Raw genomic sequence first — 21373 nt, forward strand, 5'->3', positions numbered from 1 at the left:
TCTTCAGACACTCACCACTTATTCAATAACTGTAATTTTCCTGGCAGTCTTCAAATTTATTTTTGGTTCACCATAGTATTGATGTATAATCCTTTGAGGTGTCAGTTTTATTGGGGGTTCTCTAGTATCCCTATTATGGCAGGCTTTGGGATTTGTCTAGAGTCCTCTGAGCCCTGAAAGGCGGTGAAAATGGAAGTGAAGTTTGCCACCTTCTGCAAATTTTCTCAGAGAGAAAGCTGGCTTAATGTTCTGTGTCTCCCTCTTGGTTCTTCCCTTCACTTAGTTTTTTGTCTAATATTCTTTGCCTTTTAACCAGTTAACTCATTTATTTAAGAAAGTGTTTCTCAGATGGTATCCAAATTTTTGGTTTTCAGTTTAAGGGTCAAAGTACCAGTTTGCTGCCTTGCCAGAAATGAAAGACCTATTGTATCTGCCAATTCTTTTCGTTATTACCATTAATAAAACGGATACTTTGCTCTTTCTGGATATTTAATTATATGTATGTTAGACCCCTTGATACCTAATTACATATATGTTAGACCACAAACACATTAGATCACAACTCTTGAAAGCTCCATTCTTTTTTTTTTTTTTTTTTTAATAAACATATAATGTATTAGCCCCAGGGGTACAGGTCTGTGAATTGCCAGGTTTACACACTTCACAGCACTCACCATAGCACATACCCTCCCCAATTCATAACCCCACCACCCTCTCCCGACCCCCCTCCTGCCCCATACCACCCTGTTTGTTTTGTGACATTAAGAGTCTCTTATGGTCTGTTTCCTTCCCGATTCTTTTCCTACACCCCAAAACCCCCATGTTGCATCTCCACGTCCTTTGAAAGCTCCATTCTGATCCTTGTTTTCCTTCACTAATTCTTCCTTTTGTGCTTTAGTTTGGGCCATTTTTATTGACCTATTTTTGAGTTCATCTATTCTTTCCTCAGTCTTGTTCATTCTGCTAAAGTACCCAACAAGGAAATGCTTCATCTCTGTTATTATATTTTTTATTTTGGCATTGACATTTGACTCTTTTATAGTTTTCATCTCTATGTTGAAATTCTCCTTCTGTTCATACACATAGTCCTGGATCTTTAATGTATCAGTCACAGTTACGTTAGAGTCCCCTCTGATAGTTCCAGCCTCTGGGTTATCTCTTAGTCTGGCTCTCTTATCTGCATTAACTCTTGACTATGCACTTGTTTTTTTTCTTGCAGTTAAAAAAATTTTTTTTAACTGAATACTGGACATTGTGTGGAAAGAACAGTAGGTATTGTTCCCAGAGTGGGCAAGGATCAATGTTTTTGCTCTATTAGGCTCTGTAAGTATTATTTAACCTCACTGGGTCTCAACTGCACTAACAGAAAAATGGGAATAAGCCCCAACTTCATAGAAATACTGTATGAAATATGTAAAACATAAATATAAAATATTATCATCACTTACCTGGTGATAGGCCTTAGCATTTACGTTTAGTAAGGCAACTAGATTATATATACTTGATTTTTATCTCCAAATGGTGACATCTTTTTTTCCTGTTAGTTAAAAAACTCACATTTCATTTTAAAAATTCTAGTGAGATGAAAATGTACAGATTAGAAAGCCAAATGCCTCTACACATTCAGTTAAGACCATACTACAATTTTGCATTCCTTGACTCATTCAAAAAATAACATAAAAATTGGTGTCACTGTATTTGATTCAATGTTTATAAACACACACATGAAAACCAGAGATCTTCCAAATTTTTATTGAGTATTTATCTTCAAAGCAGAAACAATAATTTTCACAGGTGGTATAAAGAAAGGTCCCCACTGTGATCCCTACCATATTTTGACTGTATGTGGGAGTGGGGATCATTTCTTCCTTTAGAAACAGAGAATTTGGAAAGTATTGAGAAAGATGGCAACAGAAAGTATGAGAAAGTATTACGCTCTGAAAATGGATCAGGTGAGATCAAACTGTTAGTTGAAGAGGGACTTCCTGGAACTGCATTCCTAGAATTCCTGGCCAGAAAGGACACAAGGGCTTGCTTGCTTGTTCTCACTAAGACCTGGGCAGCATCTCCTCCATGTCTGCGATGACGTAAGAGACAACCGCCCAAACAGCAGCAGCCACATTCATCTGCTTTGGATCCATGACAGTCATGGTATCTCCATGGGAGTGATGGAAGGAGAAATATTTATAGAGGTCATCAACTAGACTGGCTCCTGGGAAGGAAAGAGAAAGAATTTTTTTAAATTAACATGTAATGTATTATTTGCTTCAGGAGTACCGGTCTGTGAATCATCAGTCTTACACAGTTCACAGCGCTCACCACAGCACATACCCTCCCCTGTACCCATCCCCCCCACCCTCCTTCCCTCCAGCAACCCTCAGTTTGTTTCTTGAGATTTAGAAATTCTTATGGAGACAAACCGTAAGAGACTCTTGATCTCAGGAAGAGGAAGAATTCTTAGCGAAGTATTTCGACAGAGATGTGGAAGAACTGCTCAGAAACCACTGCTCAGAAACTACTCTTCCCCACTTCACTCTTCCTGGTCCTACTGTGCAGGCTACCATGCAAAAGCATTACTCTCCCAGGCTGTCTGGCAGCAAGAAATGGCCAAGTGGACACCATACTTACTACAAGGATGTGAGTGGCAGGCTTTAGGAGAGTTCTAGGAAAAGTCTTTACTTTCCCAACAAGAGTCAGGAAAATGCCCTTGTGCTGTGTTAAAAGTAGATGAAAAAAAAAAAAAAAAAGGAGATAAAAAGTTTGGAAGTACATGGGGCTAAAAGCCCCCACACTAAAAAGTGCCAAGTGTAAAGACAAAAGGAGCCTGGATTTAGAAAACATCACTAGGCCACTGAACAGGCTCTCCAATGCCTACTTCTGGACTATTGGCCACATAAAAGAAAATAAACATTTATTTGTTTAAGTAACTGATACAAATATCCTATTTATTTATAAAAAGATAACATTTGCAGGGCACCTGGGTGGCTCAGTGTTAAGATTAAAGCCTCTGCCTTCAGCTCAGGTCATAATCCCAGGATCCTGGGATCGAGCCTGCTCCCCTCCATCTCTCTCTGTCTGTCTCTCTGCCTACTTGTGATCTCTCTGTCAAATAAATAAATAAAATCTTAAAAAAAAAAAAAAGATAATATTTGCTTTTGTATCTGCCAGAGTGCAAATTATGTACCTTCCTGGATACAAAAGAAAGCACACGCTCTTTTGCTCAAGGTTTCTTCTCAAATCATGGAGGGAAGGATATGATACTTTCCATAAGATTTCCCAACAACCTCCAAGGACATCAGCAGGTACCTCTGCCCCACTTATGAGCTTTCTTCTTTCTCTAGTGAAGCTTTTTCTAGCTTTCACCATGACTCACAGCCCTGGGGAGTCTCTGCCATCCCTTAGTCAACCTTAGGAACCTCCTGGGCCCTGTTTGTGGATTCCAACTGCAGTTCTTTATCCTCTGGCCTTATTAACTTATTGACGTACTGTCTTATAGTGAACTACACACACATAAGGTTGCAGAGAATGCAAGTGCGTATCATGACGGGTGACAATATTAAAAAGTACGCATATGTCCACAGTCCAATGCAAGGAAGATATAACCAGTACCTCTGAAGCCCATTTTATGAGTTCCCCCACCCCTTGCCAATCCCTTCCTCCCTCCAGAGGTACCCATTTTTCCATTCTGCTTGTGTGTTAATCACTCCTTGACTTTTTAAAAAATAGTCTCACTGTATGTTTATATGTCATATAATAAATAAAATAAAAAAATAAATAAGTAAGTAAGTAAATAATTGTTTAACACTGTCTGCCTTTGAAACAGACACCAGATATATTTCTGTGACTTGCTTTTTCCCACTCAGTACGCTTAACTGTAGTATTTTCATTTTTTATTGCTGTATATTATTTCATTCTATTTATTTATACATTTTCCTGATGATGGACATTCAGGTTGCTTCCAGTTTTCTATTATTATATGTTGTTAGCAGCATTCTTTAGCATCTAAATAAAGGAATGAAATTCCTGGGCTATAGAGAGGTGTGTGCTCAATTTTATCGTGTAATTCCAAAATATTGCCCTTTTCAATGTGCACTTCTGCTGGCAGTATCTGAGTCCTCCTCTTGTCTTACATCCTCTCTAGCACTCGCTTTTGTCAGGCTAATATTTGCTAATCTGGTGGGTATGAAATATTATCTCATTATGGTTTTAACTTTAATTGTTAAAATTATTAATGAAATTGAACATGTTTTCATATATGTATTTTTTGTCATTTATGTTTTCTCTTTTGTGAAATTATTTTTGCTCATTTTCAATAGATTTATCTTTTCTTATTGATTTGTAGGAATTCTTAAAATATTTTAGATACTAAGAATAAGAAGTATCTTAATTACTACTAGTAGCTTAGTGACTACTGCTTTCTATGTCTTATAATCTGGCAGAGCAAATTCTGTCACCTTCTCTTCCTTCCCCTTCAGGAATGTCTTCCTATTCTTAACTGATCTTTCAGTTGAAGTTTGGAATCATTTTTAAATTGCATAAAAAATATTCTTGGAATTTGATGGAAGTTGTGTTAATCCACATGTCAATTTCAGGAGAACTCACATCTTTATATTAGGATATTGTGTTCTTATCCATAAAAATGTTTCTATTTATTCAAGTCTTCTGTAGCATCTTTAAAGTTTTGTGATGCAGCTTGCATACTTTTTGTTAGTTATCTTTTCTCCAAGGAGCATATAATTGTAAATTATACATTTAAAAAAATGGCATTTTCTGTTTGTGGCTATCCTTTTTTAGCATCAAGGATATATCTGATTCATTAAAAGGCAGGTGTTCCTTCTTTTGTACACTCGGGAGCAGTTTGTGTAAGAATGATTCGTTTCCTGTTTTTTTTTTTTTTTTTTTTTTTTTAAAGAACTCTTTACAAAATCATCTAAGTCCCCCCATCTGGGTGTCTGGGTGGCTCAGTCATTAAGCGTCTGCCTTCAGCTCAGGTCATGATCCCAGGGTCCTGGGATGGAACCCTGCATCAGGATTCCTGCTCAGCAAGAAGCCTGATTCTCCCTCCCCCTCTGCTTGTGTTCTCTCTCTTGCTGTGTCTCTCTCTATCAAATAAATAAATAAAATCTAAAAAAAAAAAAAAAAAACCCCAAACCCAAAAGAACCCATTTAAGTCTGATAATTTGCTTATGGGAAATATTTTAACTAATGATTTGATTTCTATCCTGGTTATGGGGCTACTGGGATTTTGTATTTCTTCCTGAATTAACTTTGGAAATTATATTTTTTAGGAATGTGTGAGTTTTGCCCAAATATTCAAAATAATCAAAATCAAAATAATCAGCATGAAATTATCAGTAATATCCTGTTTTTATCTCTGTTTATGTCTGCATGTATAGGAATGAACTTTTTTTCATTCTCCATATTAGTTATTAGTGTCTTCTCTCTTTTTCGTTCATCAGCAGTTGTTGTCAGCAGTTTGTCAGTCTTATTAGTCTTTTGGAAAAAAAGACTGGGAGAGCACCTGGGTGGCTCAGTCGTTAAGCATCTGCCTTCAGCTCAGGTCATGATCCCAGGGTCCTGGGATGGAGCCCCGCATCAGGATCCCTGCTCAGCGGGAAGCCTGATTCTCCCTCTCCCACTCCCCTGTTGGTGTCCCTCTCTCGCTGTGTCTTTGTGTGAAATAAATGAATAAAATCTTTTAAAGAAGAAAAAGCAAAGAAAAAATAAAGACAACTTTTTTGAACACTCTACTATAGAGTGCTTTTCCTTCCATTGATGTCTACTCATGTTTATTGCTTCCCTCCTTCTTCCTTATTTGCTTTTTTAAAAATTTGCTTTATTTGCTTTTTGCTTTATTTGCTTTTGCTTTTCTTTTTCTAACATCTTGAGGTGAATGTTCAGTTTATTGCTTTGCAGTGTTCTGTCTCCAGCATAAGCAATAAGGCTGCAATCTTCCTCCTACTGCTGCTTCAGCTATCTACAGCCCTATAGCCCACCAGCTCTGTGGAGTATGGTCAAGATCACGGAGTTCTAAATGTTCACCAATTCCTGGTTTGATTTTTTCTTTGACACATAAGTTAGAATGTGTTTTCTAATTTTTAAAATGCATGGGGTTCCCTTATTTTTTCATTACTGATTTCTAATTGAACCGATAGAGAATACAGGTTATACGATACAGTTTCTTTTCAATCCATTGAGATTTTTCTCTGTGGCCTATTGTGTGATCCATTTTTACGAATGTTCCATGTGTGGAAAAGAATGTGATTCCTGTATGCTGTGTATATGCATGAGATCATGCTTGTTTCTTCAAATCTCTTAACACCTAACGGATTTATTTTTTATTTGAGCTATCAATTTTGAGAGGGATATGTGAAAATGTCCCTCTGTGATTTTGGATTTCTTTTTTCTTGCAGTTCCAGCAATTTCTTTTATATATATTTCAAACTTACACTATTAGGGGCACACAAATTTAGAGTTACAGCTTCCTGGTAAATTGAACATCTTTATTAATGCGTAGTTATCCTCTTCATTTTTAGTAATGCTTTTCTTCTTGAAGTTAGTTTTTCCTAATACTTAATACAGCCATACCTTCTTCCTTTACCCTCGTATGTCTTCTCCCATTATTTTACTTGCACTCTTCCTTTCTCCTTATGTTTTTAGAGGCTTCTGTTATGAAGACTTTAAAGCTGAATTTTAAAAATCTAGTCTAACAGTCTGAATTTTAACTGGACAGTATAATTTCTTTTTAAGATTTTATTTATTTATTTGAAAGACAGAGATCACAAGTAGGCAGAGAGACAGGCAGAGGGAGAGGAAGGGAAGCAGGCTCCCTGCTGAGCAGAGAGCCCGATGCGGGGCTCGATCCCAGAACCCTGGGATCATGACCTGAGCTGAAGGCAGAGGCTTTAATCCACTGAGCCACCCAGGCACCCCATGGACAGTATAATTTCTTTATGAAGATTGTGATTACTATTAAGTTAAATTCATTTATGCCATCCTAGTTTTTGCTTTCTATTTGTTAATTGTGTTTTCTAGATTTGTTTTTTTTTTTTTTCTCCCTTTCCTTTCTTGCCTTCCTCTGTGTTGATTTCCCCCCCATCATTCCTTCTTTCTCTCCAATCTACTAGTTTGGAGGTGACACACTTTATTTCAATTCCATCAGTGGAGACCCTAGAAATCTTAGCTCATATATTTAGCCAAAGTTAATCAATATCTTATATAAGGACACTAGGGTCCTTTTGTCTCCAGATGCACTCACTGCTCATTCAAAACCAAGATCCAGGGAAACAAATTGGCAGATATCCTCACACAAATGCCAGGCTCCAGAGTTTTCTTACCTCTATAAATTCTTGCTTTATCATTTTTCATCTCTGAGGAATTTCCTTACTTTGCCTCATTAAGCCATGTATTATAGAAAGACAGTTATAATTTTACCCAAAATAGTTTTTGGGGGGAGGAATGTGTCTATAAACTTCTGGTCTACCATGTTAGTAGAGTTCTCTTCCTATAGTCCTCTACTTCCTGCCCTGTGGATTGGACCTTGTCCTTGTTCCTGTGATCTTCGTGGCCTTAGCATGCTGTCTAGATTTTCTCTATCCCAGCCCAAGTTTTCAAAACTTCGTGCCAAGGTTTACCTCTATCTAAGTCCCTAAACTTCTTGTTCTGAAGTAGAATTTGGATTTATCTCCATTCATATTTCACACTGAGTTCAGCTATAGTGCTATTAAACAAACATAAGCCAGTGAAGCAAAAAAAAAAAAAAAAAAAAAAAAAGTATAAAAGAAAACTTCAATTCAGTGGTCACCTCTGACAACTAATGACTCCAGTGCCTGCCAGGAAATATCCAAAACAGGGTGTATTAAGCTGACAATGCCTATCAAACCCTTCACCCATGTAGAGGAAAGTCCTTCCAATTCAATGATTTTTCTTTCTAAACTGGTAAAACATGTTTTTTGTTAGCCCATGGCTCTGAAAAAGTGGGATCTTACCATCATCCAGCCTGATAATGTAAAACTGTCAGTGGATGGGCTGGAGTTGAGGTCCACAAATATTCAGAAGGTTCAGTCCAGTTCAATTGGGCAATTGTACTTGAGTTCCTACAATACTCTGGGCAGTGGTCTAAGTACTGAGGCAGACGTAAAGATGAAAAAGACACAGCTGCTTCTGTCTTTCAAAAGAGAGCTTTTGACAGAGTGTCCACAAGCAATAATAACACAGAATGTACTGAGTGCCATGAGGAAAGGACAAAGAAACAGCAGATGCCTCATGTATCTGAATGACCTTCTTTGGCCCCTAGACTAGGTCCTCTTGCTGTGTGCACTCCATACTTCTCTTATAATCTCCACCACCTTTTGTTATAATTTTATGTTTGACATCTGATTTCCCCACTAAACTGTAAACTCTCTGAAGGTAATACCTCTGTTTTGTTCTCTGCTCTGTCACCAATGCTTATAATATAGTGCCAAATAAAAGATGAATGTGTATTTGTTGAGCTAATGAATGAAACTGGTGAATTTTATGAGTGAACTGGGCCTTGAATGTGCTGTACCAGTCAGAGTCCTTGTAGGAAACAGATGGGTCCTCCAAAAAAGTAATGTGGAGAATTTGATGAAAGGACTATTTACAAAGAGTGGTTGGGGTTAAATAAAGCTCAGAAGAGATGATGAAGCATCCCAAGGCTGGCAAGAAAGAGACATTACCACTCCTAGGCTTGGAAGGCAAAGAGAGCAGCTCTGGCTTCAGGAGAGGGTCACCAGGGGAGCCATAGCTATTTGTAGAAGTCAGGGAATCAATCAGTTTCCTGCCGGTGCCTCCTGTATCCAATGGGGCCTCCCCATGGCCAAACCCAATCATAAGCCAGAGGGAAGGAGTGATTTGTTAGTATGCAGTCCAAAACAGTCTCTAGGGCCACAACAGAGAAAGGTCAGGATTGATACGGAGTGGTAAAAGAGAATTTTAACATAAATACTTAAGATATCAACAGACAAGAGGTGGGGTGAAGACATTCCAAGTGAAAGAGTATGTGAGCATTCTACTTTGGGTGATGTGTTTGTGTGGGTAACTTAGGTTAATTATTGGCAGATAAATTATTGGTAACCAACTGTGGAAAGTCCTGAATATTAGGCTGAAAATAGATGGAATGTATTAAGCTGAAAATAGATGGAATGGGGAGACTTTAGGAACCAAAGGGCAGGAAGGCAGGGAGACTAGAGTTCCATCTTAGGGACATCTCCAGAGGAATGTAGAAGTGGAGTTCTGTAAACATCATGGTGGTGAAGAGAAGGCTAGAGAAGAGGTATCATCTGGGGGCAGGTGACAAAGACCAGGGCCACATGAGAATATCCTAGTTTCTGAAATTCTCTAGAAAGCATATGGATGAAGATAATCAAAATTCCAGTGAAAAGGCCAGAGGTCCATTTTAAAACCAGAAGATTCCTTATGTCATGATCTCACAGCACACCCAGGAGAGACAAATCTGTTTGCTTACTTTGGTAGGAGCAAGAAGCATTTTAACAGAAACTGTGACATTTTAGAACCAGCTGAGCCTGTGAGGAGCATATGCTGTCTGGATCCCAGAGAGCTTCAGGTGGAATACAAATTCATGTACAAGTTAAGGACAAAGTCAAGAGTGAAGTTCAAGGAATGAAAGTCACCGAGGGTAGATGGAAGATGAATTAGAATCATGTACACGAAGAAACAGGAAAGGACATTTTACTCCAGTAGACAGAGTATGGCTCACTTGGGGTTGTTTTCCTGCAATCCAGCGCTTCTTAAAGATACTGCATGATGGGTTATGGGAAAGGCTCCAAATTCCAGACTGAAAAAATAGAAGCAAGATAGACTTGTGTGTGCCCTCTCCAGGCCTCTGAAATTCCCGTTCAGTCTCAGACTGAAAGAACTTGCCTGCCAGATGGGTGGGAATTTGGCTGCCTCCCCTCACAACTGGAGCGTTAGAGAAGGCATTTCCTCAGAGATCATCGAAGTTCCCATGAACATTTTATATAACTAAAACAACTCCAGAAAATCTGATATTACCAATGAGAATGCTGATAACCACAGGCGATAGGAGGTGGGCCTGTTGGCTGCCTTGCAGCTTTGTCTCCGCAATTCCAAGGAGACATTTTATCAGTGACCGCTACTAATCTAAAAGACCAGCACTGAGGGAGAGCCTGCATTTCAATTTTGAGAGCACCTGACATGCTCTCTTGGGTGGAGGGAGTGTTAACTCTCCCTGGGGATAAATTGCAGTCTCTTTTGACAGGTATATGAGCTCTGAACAGGGAATCATCAAACGCTTTTTAGAAATAGAAAGCTGGTAGGAAGGAGTCTGCTCTGAAGGCCAACATTCACCCCCTGGAAAAAAACTACAGCATTATTAGGGTAGTTCACTGTTAGGAAATTATTTCTAAGGGACACTTGGAATTTAAGGATGTGAAGACATGTATCCTTGAGTATGTCAGCCAAGAAGTTAGACCTACACAGGGAGATAGAGCTGGGAACACAGGTGTTACAGTCAAATGGGCCTAGGTTCAAATTCAAACTCTTCTGCTTAATAACTGGGTGACTTTGGGTGAATCATATAAGGCCTTTTTAGTCTTAGTTTTCTCACTCATGAAATGGGGCTCCTAGGATCTGACTTTCAAGATTCTGGTCAAAATTAGTAGGCATTCATTTAGTACTTTATTACAGATGTTAGAGATCCATAGGGATGACCCGATATATACACAGCAACTTGATCAATTAAATGCAACTTGGAGGGACTTAAAGTTGGAATTTAGTAAGTTAAAGTTCTGACAAGTGTTCTTAAAGATGAAATAGCTGGGCCATGATGTCTCTTCTATATGACCCCACCTCGACCTGTTTGGATTATTTTTCCTTCTCCTCCTTCCCATCCCTTTCTCTCCTCTCTGAATCTTTTTCTATAAACATTCATGTCAGAAAATATTTTCCAGCTGTGTGACTGGGTGAAGATGGTCCAATGAATATTGTAAGAAATATCCAACCTGCCCCATACTGTTCACAGCAGATTCCAATCTTCACAGAGAGATCTCAGTAATGACTGTGGTCGTGCAGGATATTGGAACAAGACTGAATACCTGCTAATTCCTAAAAAGATCGGGGTGGGGGGGAGCAAATATACAAAGATTCTCATATCCTCCTCTTTTCATAGGTTGACTCTCATTCATTTGTAATCAGTGGATTTTCATGTACACAAATTAGGCAATTCATGCAATGAGAAGTTTTTGAAAGACATTTGAAAGCTTTGAAAGTTTAAATTCAAGTCTGTTATTTCAGCACATACATTGGCTGCTGCAATGTTGCATGAAAGATGCACTAACAGGCAATCAGCTGTGGAAAATCCATTTCTCCTTTATAAACAGATCTTGAACAGTCTGGGGTATGCAATTTAATTGCAATGGAATGGATTACAGACATTCCCCTGATCATAATTGTGGGGTTAGAGAAGAATGTTATGGTCTTAACTTATTCCCTGCAAGAAAATGGTCCCCCTAGTATCTATAAAATCTAAAAGACATTTAAACTTTAATTAAAATTATTATTTCTTTTAGCAACATTATCAATGAAAAACATTATTGCCAAAACAATTAGAAAATCAATTCATGGACTTTGTAGACATTTAATCTTTCTTTTCAAAAAGGGCAGCTTTATCCCTATGGTATTAAATCTCATTGAAAATTGGAGTAAGAAGCAGTTAATTAATAGCTTCCTAACCCATAGCTCTCCAGAAAAGAAAGCAACTTCTAAGCGAAAAAGGAAAACAAAAACAAAAACAAAAAAAAACAGAAAGGACGACAAAAAGGGAAGGGAAAAAAATCTCCAATCAAAACTCCATAAAAAGTATTATAATTTTAGTTTCTAAACTCTTAATTTATTCAAGAATTGCCGAGTCTGTGCTAAAAAGGTTCAGGCATAAGTCTGTACCTTCTCTTTGTAAAGTTTGGATTGGCTGCTGGGATAACCTGGACTACATAGTTTAAGTCAACACCGCCAGACCTGGTGAGCTCCAGTTCACATGTACCTGAACTCTGTGATAATGATTCATCCTTCCATAAAGTTGAATACTACAGAGCAGCAGCAAGACTCATTAATCCCTACTGCATGAAGCTGGTATTACAGACTCACACATAGGAGGAGTAACAAGGACACTGTTTGTTGAGTGCTTCCTGTGCGATTAAGGCTTTAGGAGATTATTCCATGTAGTTCTCCCAGTGAGCCCATGAAGGGATGGTCATCACATGTCATTAACAGATGGAAAATAGATTTAAGGAACTTGTCTAAAGTCAAACAATAATAAGTGGTAGAGATACGATTCAAATCCAGGTGTCTCTGATCTAAAAACTGTACCTTAACCAGTGTTCTCTACCTTCTCTCACTGCTCTATCCCAGGAATCTATAACTACTTTCTCCCTAGTGGGAAACAATTTGCACAATTTATCCCATTCACTGGTCTGGCCCCCATACCTATTTCTGCCTCATGACATGAAGACAGAAATTCAAATACGAGGTGTCCCGGATCATGAAACAGTGAAGACTTGAATTATGTTCATACAGTGGACAGCCTGGGACCACCTATCAGAAGATGAACAGCAGAGACCATCTGTCACCAAGTCCTCTGCTCTGTCTGGGCCACACTCTCAAGGGTCTGCCAGTTCTCTTGAGAGTTTCTGGATGGTTCTATCTAGAACTCCTCCACCCTGATCTCTCATTATCCCACTTTTCACTGTCTAAAGGTACATATTTTTTTAAAGTTTTTATTTATTTATTTGCCAGAGAGAGAGAGAACATAAGAGACAGCAGAAGCAGGGAGAGAGGCAGGCAGAGGAAGAAGCAGGGTCCCTGCTGAACGTGGAGCCTGACCTGAGACTCGATCCCAGGACCCTGAGATCATGACCTGAGCCAAAGGCGGATGCTTAACCGACTGAGCCACCCAGGTGGTCCTAAAAGTATATTATTCTTGTAACGGTTTTATCATTTGCTGCCTGTCTTTCCCATTGGGATATAAGCTCTATAAGTGCAAGAACTTTGTCTTTTTGTCCCACTTCCCAATGCCTAGCATGTAATAGAACCTCAATAAATATTTGCTGACTCACTAAATGGATAAATGAAAGAATTTATTAAATATCAAATTGGACAAAAGTAGAGAAGAATATTGATTGGTTTTATCCTCTCTTTACAGCAACTTTTGGTAAGTAAAGCCTGCTTTCCAGGGATAATACTCTTAGCTCTCCAAGTAGGTTCTTATTTCTAAAAACATGTGATATGTCATATACAAGCTGAGATCCAAATGCTCTCTTATGGACTACACAATATGTTCTTAGCCATTCTACCACTGTTAGAGAAATCAACCACAACTTGAAAATAGGGCAAAAAGGTGAGCAGCACATCTTTTCAATGTCATTCAGGAGCAAAGTCCACCAAAGATTTTCTAGGAGAATGTACTTAGTTTGACTCACTGCTTACTATTGATTAATGGTCGCAGACTTTGTGAATTTATTATTTTAACTCATAGATTTTTGTCTAGTAGAGATGAAAATGATTTCTGTCCCAAAGAACAGATAATCCCAAAGGTTACAATTTATTGGCCTCTAAGACATTAACCAGTTTCTTTTTAATTTTTTTATTTTTTATAAACCTATATTTTTATCCCCAGGGGTACAGGTCTATGAATCACCAGGTTTACATACTTCACAGCACTCACCAAAGCACATACCCTCCCCAATGTCCATAATCCCACCCCCTTCTCCCAACCCCCCCCCCCCAGCAACCCTCAGTTTGTTTTGTGAGATTAAGAGTCACTTATGGTTTGTCTCCCTCCCAATCCCATCTTGTTTCATTGATTCTTCTCCTACCCACTTAAGCCCCCATGTTGCATCACCACTTCCTCATATCAGGGAGATCATATGATAGTTGTCTTTCTCTGCATGACTTATTTCACTAAGCATGATATGCTCTAGTTCCATCCATGTTGTCGCAAATGGCAAGATTTCATTTCTTTTGATGGCTGCATAGTATTCCATTGTGTATATATACCACATCTTCTTGATCCACTCATCTGTTGATGGACATCTAGATTCTTTCCATAGTTTGGCTATTGTGGACATTGCTGCTATAAACATTCGGGTGCACGTGCCCCTTTGGATCACTACGTTTGTATCTTTAGGGTAAATACCCAATAGTGCAATTGCTGGGTCATAGGGCAGTTCTATTTTCAAGATTTTGAGGATCCTCCATGCTGTTTTCCAGAGTGGCTGCACCAGCTTGCATTCCCACCAAAGGTGTAGGAGGGTTCCCCTTTCTCCGCATCCTCGCCAGCATCTGTCTTTCCTGACTTGTTGATTTTAGCCATTCTGACTGGTGTGAGGTGATATCTCATTGTGGTTTTGATTTGTATTTCCCTGATGCCGAGTGATATGGAGCACTTTTTCATGTGTCTGTTGGCCATCTGGATGTCTTCTTTGCAGAAATGTCTGTTCATGTCCTCTGCCCATTTCTTGATTGGATTATTTGTTCTTTGGGTGTTGAGTTTGCTAAGCTCTTTATAGATTCTGGACACTAGTCCTTTATCTGATATGTCGTTTGCAAATATCTTCTCCCATTATGTCAGTTGTCTTTTGATTTTGTTAACTGTTTCCTTTACTGTGCAAAAGCTTTTGATCTTTTTTTTTTTTTTTTAAACATTTTTATTTATTTATTTGACAGAAAGAAACCACAAGTAGATGGAGAGTCAGGCAGAGAGAGAGAGAGAGGAGGAAGCAGGCTCCATGCTGAGCAGAGAGCCCGATGCGGGGCTCGATCCCAGGACCCTGGGATCATGACCCAAGCTGAAGGCAGCGGCTTAACCCACTGAGCCACCCAGGCGCCCCAAGCTTTTGATCTTGATGAAATCCCAATAGTTCATTTTTTCCCTTGCTTCCCTTGCCTTTTGCGTTGTTCCTAGGAAGATGTTGCTGCAGCAGAGGTCGAAGAGGTTGCTGCCTGTGTTCTCCTCAAGGATTTTGATGGATTCCTTTCGCACATTGAGGTCCTTCATCCACTTTGAGTCTATTTTTGTGTGTGGTATAAGGAAATGGTCCAATTTCATTTTTCTGCATGTGGCTGTCCAATTTTCCCAGCACCATTTATTGAAGAGGCTGTCTTTTTTCCATTGGACATTCTTTCCTGCTTTGTGGAAGATTACTTGACTGTAGGGTTGAGGGTCTATTTCTGGGCTCTCTATTCTGTTCCATTGATCTATGTGTCTGTTTTTGTGCCAGTACCATGCTGTCTTGATGATGACAGCTTTGTAATAGAGCTTGAAGTCCGGAATTGTGATGCCACCAACGTTGGCTTTCTTTTTCAATATCCCTTTGGCTATTCGAGGTCTTCTCTGGTTCCATATAAATTTTAGAATTATTTGTTCCATTTCTTTGAAAAAGATGGATGGTACTTTGATAGGAATTGCCTTAAATGTGTAGATTGCTTTAGGTAGCATAGACATTTTCACAATATTTATTCTTCCAATCCAGGAGCATGGAACATTTTTCCATTTCTTTGTGTCTTCCTCAATTTCTTTCATGAGTACTTTATAGTTTTCTGAGTATAGATTCTGTGCCTCTTTGGTTAGGTTTATTCCTAGGTATCTTATGGTTTTGGGTGCAATTGTAAATGGGATTGACTCCTTAATTTCTCTTTCTTCTGTCTTGCTGTTGGTGTAGAGAAATGCAACTGATTTCTGTGCATTGATTTTATATCCTGACACTTTACTGAATTCCTGTATAAGTTCTAGCAGTTTTGGAGTGGAGTCTTTTGGGTTTTCCACATATAGTATCATATCATCTGCGAAGAGTGATAATTTGACTTCTTCTTTGCTGATTTGGATGCCTTTAATTTCCTTTTGTTGTCTGATTGCTGAGGCTAGGACCTCTAGGACTGTGTTGAATAGCAGTGGTGATAATGGACATCCCTGCCGTGTTCCTGACCTTAGCAGAAAAGCTTTAAGTTTTTCTCCATTGAGAATGATATTTGCGGTGGGTTTTTCATAGATGGCTTTGATGATATTGAGGTATGTGCCCTCTATCCCTACACTTTGAAGAGTTTTGATCAGGAAGGGATGCTGTGCTTTGTCAAATGCTTTTTCAGCATCTATTGAGAGTATCATATGGTTCTTGTTCTTTCTTTTATTGATGTGTTGTATCACATTGACTGATTTGCAGATGTTGAACCAACCTTCAGCCCTGGAATAAATCCCACTTGGTCGTGGTGAATAATCCTTTTAATGTACTGTTGAATCCTATTGGCTAGTATTTTGTTGAGTATTTTCGCATCTGTGTTCATCAAGGATATTGGTCTATAGCTCTCTTTTTTGATGGGATCCTTGTCTGGTTAGGGGATCAAGGTGATGCTGGCCTCATAAAATGAGTTTGGAAGTTTTCCTTCCATTTCTATTTTTTGGAACAGTTTCAGGAGAATAGGAATTAGTTCTTCTTTAAATGTTTGGTAGAATTCCCCCGGGAAGCCGTCTGGCCCTGGGCTTTTGTTTGGAGATTTTTAATGACTGTTTCAATCTCCTTACTGGTTATGGGTCTGTTCAGGCTTTCTATTTCTTCCTGGTTCAGTTGTGGTAGTTTATATGTTTCCAGGAATGCATCCATTTCTTCCAGATTGTCAAATTTGTTGGCGTAGAGTTGCTCATAGTATGTTCTTATAATAGTTTGTATTTCTTTGGTGTTAGTTGTGATCTCTCCTCTTTCATTCATGATTTTTTTGGGTCCTTTCTCTTTTCTTTTTGATAAGTCGGGCCAGGGCCAACCCATTAATATTCTTATTTCCCTCTTGAACAGCCTTCCAACTTCCACATGAGCTTCATAATTTTACCTTTTAGAAAATTCTAATTTAGTACCTTCTCTCTACAAACCTTAGGTGAATAATCACATTCGTATATGATAAGGTTCTTATCTTTGAGTTTATTATTTATGTGTGTATGTGTATTTGTAGCTTCATATATAGCTGGAGAGAAACACCCATACCACTCTGTGCTTCTGTCCATTTTTGTAACACAAAATAACATCGATACTTCTTTTGGAGGGGTGATTTTGAATCTTACTCCTTGTTCTATATTGGTCCCAATTTATTATTCTCCCTTTGTCCATATAGAACTTTTTATCCACTTCCATAGCCTCTTGTCAGTAAAAGTCCCACCTATCTGAGCCAATGTGATTCCTCATAAATTCTTTTCTGCAGTTTCTCTCCACACTTGGGGAAAGATGCTCAATAAGGAAACAACTGTAAAAAAATGGTTTCTGACAGAATGTACTGTCATAACATTCAATGTATGTGGGTCTTGGAGTTAAAAAGACTAAAGATTGTTTCTAGTACAATATTTACAATGAAAGCCTTAAAATTATCCTGGGTTTTCCAATAATTCTGCTCAAATTAACAGATTTTGATTTCTGGCTACAGATGCAAAGAAAGCTATGAAGCTACTGTGCAATAGAAAGCAGGTGTTAAGATACAAACCTTTGGGGCACGTGCACCCGAATGTTTATAGCAGCAATGTCCACAATAGCCAAACTATGGAAAGAACCTAGATGTCTATCAACAGATGAATGGATCAAGAAGATGCAGTATATATACACAATGGAATACTATGCAGCCATCAAAAGAAATGAAATCTTGCCATTTGTGATGACTTGGATGGAACTAGAGGGTATCATGCTTAGTGAAATAAGTCAATCGGAGAAAGACAACTATCATATGATCTCCCTGATATGAGGAAGTGGAGATGCAACGTGGGGGGTTTGGGTGTAGGAAAAGAATAAATGAAACAAGATGGGATGGGGAGGGAGACAAATCACAAGTGACTCTTAATCTCACAAAACAAACTGAGGTTTGCTGGGGGGAGGGGGGCCAAGAGAGGGGGGTGGGGTTATGGACATTGGGGAGGGTATGTGAGTACTGTGAAATGTGTAAACCTGGAGATTCACAGACCTGTACCCCTGGGGATAAAAATACATTATATGTTCATAAAAAAATAAAAAATTTAATTAAAAAAAAGATACAAACCTTTGTCTCTGCTTGCCACCTCCCATTCTTTTGGCCAGCAGAGACAAAGGAAATGAGACAAATTGGAAGTATTACATGGACATGCTGTTCTAGACTTATTTCCTATACTGAATATTAATAATTCTCCAAGACTGGTTGGCAGGAGTATTGCAGAAATGCCTGGGTGACATGGGAGAGCGGGAGTCCCAATTTTGCCACCCACTATTCAATGATTATGGTATTGAAGGCCAACCATTTGACAGGAGGATGTCTGTTCCTGAAAGTGGTCACAAAGGGAGACTCTATGAGCCTCTGACCAGTAAGTCTCACTTCCACATGGCCAGGCTAATGGAGTTATGAAATCCAAGCACTTTAACACATAGTTTATAAGGAAAAAGAAATCATGGCTTTTGTAAGAGAAAGCCTTGGCTTCTTTATGATGATTAAAAAGTTAAAAAAAAAAAAGGTTGTAATAAAAGAGAAAGGAGTTTTCTACCTATTCAAAGAACCTTTGATTAAACTATGCTACAACCAAAAAGGTTGGCTTGCTGTGAAAGCGAATGTTTGCTGTGCATAAAGAACTAACTGGCTATCACACAAAGAAAAGAAGCAACAGGTATTTCTCTGCAAGGAAGTCCACCTGAGGGTTGGTATCATTATTTGGAATTGGAATCAGTCTTGAAAGCCTTTCCAGTTACACTGTTGATCTCCATTATCCCCCCCAATAAGTAGGACAGGCTAAAATTGCACCTTTTAGGGTAGCAAGTATAAATTCACCACTGATGAAGCCATACTTGGTTTCAAAGAAATGAGGCTAGTTGAGAGGGTACGCTTAATAATTTTAGGTCATGTCAAACTGGATAGCCAAAATCTCCACAAAATTCCTCTGGGGGCCATTGTCAGAAGCAGAATTATGGGCTGGATGGACCATGAGCCTGCACCGAGATGGGCTTGTTTTCACTTCTAGATGCCATAGTGTCAAGGTCACAAGAAAATACACCATGGAAAATAGGAAACCATATATAAAATAAAGTTTTACTACTAAAAACAATCCCAGCTGAAAAGAGGCTATCTTAAAAATATAATAAAATTTAAGTACTAATGAATAACATGTATCATATCCAGAAACCAGGAAGATGGTGTTATGTGAATCAATTTAGAAGTAGCTTAAGCCAATGAAGACAACTGATCTGGGAGTGAGAGTCTCTTGATTTCTTTCTATTCTCCATATTCATTTATGTGTCAGACAGCATAAATTTATCCAAAATAAGTGTGTCCATGATTTTGTGCAAGGCAGGTGGTTCAACAAAGAGATGACAAATTACTTGGCTAATGCTGCAAAATATTAGTAAACTTTCCTCCACCTCAGCTTCCAAGGAAAAACAATAATAGACACATGGTGAATAATTCTTGCCTCAAGCCATCATCCTTGAAAATGGAGCAAAATCAGATGTTGAATTCACCAATTAGATGATGAATATTTTGGTAAATAATTGGCTCATCTATTGAGCTTTCATTTTATTTATGCAAATAAGCTTTTTCTTTCTTGGTCACCTGAGAGGTTCCCATTTGGCAGTTAAATGTAGCCCCTTTAGCCGAGTATCCACTAGAAGGATGAAACTTTCTTTTCACATAAAACCTTCTAAAATATAACTTTCTAAAAATTATTACTCAGTGAAGGAAAAAATAAGCTAAACACAAAAAGCTTTGTGAATTCCAAAACAAAAGAAGTAAATGTTTAAGAAGGAGCTTGGAAATGAATATGCATTTAATGCAAACATATTTCACTTAAAGAAAAACATCAGTTCCAGAATTATCCATTAGATGCTAACACTTGTGAAAAGATCCTGGCTCCTGGCAATCTACTTATAGAGAATCTACAAGGCTATGGTGCAAATTTAACATTTAAATGTAACTAAATTTCCAGTGCATTTATGGTTGGCCCTCATTAATATAATTTTAAGGAAATTCTTATAATGAAGAAATAGTGATTATTCTCAATAGCCACCCAAAAAATAGTTATAGTACATTTGATTAAATGCCTCTGTGGTGAGATAAATTGCAATTTACACATTTCTGTGTTCTCTTTAAGAAAAAAAAAAAAAAGGCCAAGGATGACAAAGGAAGCTAATGGTACTTTGTGGGATAACATGTCATTAGCTGTTCCATCATTTATGCTGAAACTCCTGAATTACTGGGTAAGGTAAATAGTGCTTGAGATTTGCTGCTACGAACCCTGAAATAGTTTCCAGCACAAAATTTATAAATAATACCAGGAGTCCTACTGTTTCATCTCCTAAGTCATTTTACTTAAAGACTTCAGAATTCTCGACAAAGGTAAAAATATACAGTCCTTTACTAATTAAACTGGTAAGAAGACCTCATTAGGAAGGATACGTAACATGAAGCATGAATTATTTCTTGTTTAATTTCATACAGAATAGGGTGCCTAGGTGGCTTAGTCAGTTAAGCATGTGCATTTGGCTCACTCATGATCCCAGAGTTCTGGGATCGAGTCCCACCCACATCAGGCTCCTTGCTCAGCAGGAAGTCTGCTTCTCCCCTCCCTCTGCCTGATGTTCCCCCTGATTATGCTCTCTCTTTCCCTCTCACTCTGTCAAATAAAATAAAATAAAATAAAAAGATAACTTCATACAGAATAGAAACAATTGTTCTGTTATTATAAATAAGTTAAATGACTACTTAGGATGATCACAGTGACATTTCCAATGTCGAACTCATTGTTGCACAGCAAGACAGGCCCTAGGGATTCTGCCAAACATGGCCTGGATATACAGCTTTTGAAAAGCAGATCATGTTCATTCATTTGTTATCTACTGAACTCTTACTAAGTACCAAGTACCTTGCTAAGCCCTGGGCAAACAATGGTGGGCATAACTTAAACGTGTGTGCTCTCATGGAATTTCACAGAACTTTCCATCTAGTAGAGTATATCTGTAGAAAGGGAGTTGACTAAGATTACATCCAAAACTACTTGGGATGTCACAGATGAAATTCAAAAAGGAAAAAGCCTTGTTCTCTCCAAGTCACTGATTTTAATGCAGTAAAGACTGTTTATGAGCATGTCTCTCACTATGGGCATGGTACAGAGACTGGGAAATAGCACTCCTGATTATTGTCTCCAGGATATTGGTTCTGTATAATGACATATCATTTAATGATGAAAAAGGTAACAAAATCATGGCCATAATCATAGCCAGGATTTACTAAGTACTTTCTATGTTCCATGGCCTTAACTAAACATTTGACATTCATTATCTTATCAAATCATCATAATGATTCTCTAATTATTATTATCCTCGTTTTACAG

At 38.3% G+C, this 21373-nt stretch overlaps 1 protein-coding gene across 4 annotated transcripts in view; it reads right to left on the reverse strand.

Moving 5' to 3' along the window:
• Positions 1–1736: 1736 nt before the first annotated feature.
• Positions 1737–21373, reverse strand: part of CPQ (carboxypeptidase Q) — a 460217-nt gene continuing 440580 nt past the window's right edge. For all 4 annotated transcript variants that reach the window (XM_082722832.1, XM_082722829.1, XM_082722830.1 and 1 more), the window contains one exon: positions 1737–2212. In XM_082722832.1, the coding sequence (XP_082578958.1) occupies positions 2049–2212 (164 nt within the window). In that variant the 3' untranslated portion in view covers positions 1737–2048. The remainder of the gene's footprint in view (positions 2213–21373) is intronic.

This window comes from Mustela nivalis, assembly GCF_964662115.1.
Source record: "Mustela nivalis genome assembly, chromosome: 2".
Taxonomy (NCBI): Eukaryota; Metazoa; Chordata; class Mammalia; order Carnivora; family Mustelidae; genus Mustela; species Mustela nivalis.